The sequence below is a fragment of the Pyxicephalus adspersus genome, chromosome 4, assembly GCF_032062135.1.
Source record: "Pyxicephalus adspersus chromosome 4, UCB_Pads_2.0, whole genome shotgun sequence".
Classification (NCBI taxonomy): domain Eukaryota; kingdom Metazoa; phylum Chordata; class Amphibia; order Anura; family Pyxicephalidae; genus Pyxicephalus; species Pyxicephalus adspersus.
In genome coordinates, this window is record NC_092861.1 from 82930664 (window position 1) to 82932775 (window position 2112).

A 2112-nucleotide genomic window follows, 5' to 3' on the forward strand; every position below is an offset into this window, starting at 1 on the left:
CTCTGGCCTTTGCAGCGCTAGGTCCCAGGTTCAAATCTCAGCCAGGACACTATCTGCATGGAGTTTGCAGGTTCACCCCATATTTACGTGGGTTTCCTCCACACATTCCAAAAACATGCAGTTAGGTTATTATAATGTTAGGTAATGACCCACAGGACTTAAAAACAGAACAACTTCTATAGTCTATATTCAATAATGCATACCAACATGAAATACTGTCTAAAGTGCTTTTTAGACAGTAGATCATACGATCAGTTAGCCAACAAGAGGTTTTGTTTGCATATTTGCTTTCCTTTATTGCGTTTTCATTATGAAACATTGTACTAATATTCAACTACTGGTTCATACCTGAATTTCTGCAGTCAAGTTGTCAATTTGGTGTTGTTGATTGTCTATGACCTAAAAGACAGAACAGTATGTTTACAAATTACATTCTTATGCTTGGGGTGCTTCAACATATAGAAGCTCCTTGCAACCTTCATTTTTCTTGGTATTATCACAATGGTTCAAAATGAAACCCATAAAGTATATTATTGCAAACAGTTGACATTTTTCCCATAACAGTCTTACTACGCAATAAAAAGATAACACTTGATCGAGTAACTCAATGTTTTTTAATCTTTTTTTTTTTCAGCTGGGTGTTGGCGGCAGCGTTGCCAAGCACAGGTTGGAGCATCCAGGGATGGCTTACCACCCCCTGCCACCCCTATAGATTTACCATTGGAAGTAAAAGGTACCATCTATATAAGTCTTTAAACATGCAGCTGCTTGCACACGATGTACAATCCATGTACATGCGTATGAAAATGTTTAGAAAAGCATTTTCCCTTTCTGTCAGCGCAAGAAGTCACCTAAACATAGGCAAAGGCACAAACAAAAACACAATAAATGGTAAACATTCTGAATGTTTTTAATGCAGTATGTATCTTCTTGGCAACATCCTTTCTCTATTTGTCAACATAGGCAGGAAATTTTACTTTTTCCCATGCTATTCACAAAAAGAAAACTTTGGCTGGTTTTAAAACATTCATGGAAGTAAATTAACCTGGTATAGATGAGTGTTTGCTTAAAATAATAAATGCAGTGAAATAATTAGAAAATAAGAGTTTAGTAAAATAATAAGTCCCATTTGTTTTCATAAAGCCCTATTGAGATGTATTTGCTTAGCATTCAAAGCAGATCAAACACAGTTTTTTTTAATGAATTTGGTAAGGTCCACCAACACCAGTCTACAAGAACCTTTCAAATCCCAGAGCTGCTTTTCTGCATACAAGGATGGGTTTCCCTAATCTATTACCTTGTTTGCACGTTCATTCTGCTCTCGAAGTCGCTCATTTTCTTCCTGGAGTTGTTTTGCATCCAAGATAGGGATTCGGACACCATCTTCTAGACATTTTTGAACTTTTTGCTGTAAGCTGTAAGAGAAATATTATGCTGAACCTGAAGGTAACCTTTAATAAAAAATCATTTAAAATCATAAACAGTAGGTGCAATTTTTCATATCTTTCAAAGCCATGACATATTTCATTATAAGTTTGGTGGGTAATTGAGTAAAACCTACTGGCAGTAATTACTGGTCATTTTAGGTTGGCCAAAGGTTATTTATTATGACTTTATTGGGCAGAAAGTTGACCAAGATTAGCAAATATGTTAAATAAAAACATGTGGATTCACCTTTATAATTCATTGAGATGCCTTATTCTAAAATATCCTGGTGGTCTCCACACTAAATGACGCTGAATGGCTGACATACATTTTAAATGTGTGTATGTAACCTTTAAAGGTATTCTTTTTTTCATGAGGAAGGGTATGCAGTGCCTGTAATCACTTTCTAGTTATAACTAAATGAAATAGAACTTCTAATATCTGGTAATATTTAGGTTTTCTAAATAAATTTGCTTGGCACTGTGACTTTTTGTCCAAGGGGCGGCTGCAGAAAATACTCCTGTGTAAGGCCACTGATTAAGGAGAAAGTCAAGGAGTACAAAAAGTACCAACATAAACAAGGCAGGAAGAAAGCTCTGTTAGGGGGAAGCTTCCACTCATCTCAATAACATCTGTATTCCAAAGAGCAATCTGGGTGTTTAGATGGGGAACCTCTGTTTTTATTAC

The 2112-nt window shown here is 35.9% G+C and overlaps 1 protein-coding gene across 5 annotated transcripts in view; it reads right to left on the reverse strand.

Moving 5' to 3' along the window:
* Nucleotides 1–2112, reverse strand: part of CEP85L (centrosomal protein 85 like) — a 99940-nt gene that overhangs the window by 9751 nt on the left and 88077 nt on the right. For 4 of the 5 annotated variants that reach the window (XM_072408813.1, XM_072408815.1, XM_072408812.1 and 1 more), the window contains 2 exons: nt 1298–1415; nt 349–399 (listed from right to left, as the gene is read on the reverse strand). In XM_072408813.1, coding sequence (XP_072264914.1) covers nt 349–399; nt 1298–1415 — 169 coding nt within the window. The remainder of the gene's footprint in view (nt 1–348; nt 400–1297; nt 1416–2112) is intronic. The other variant, XM_072408814.1, reaches the window with a different exon arrangement.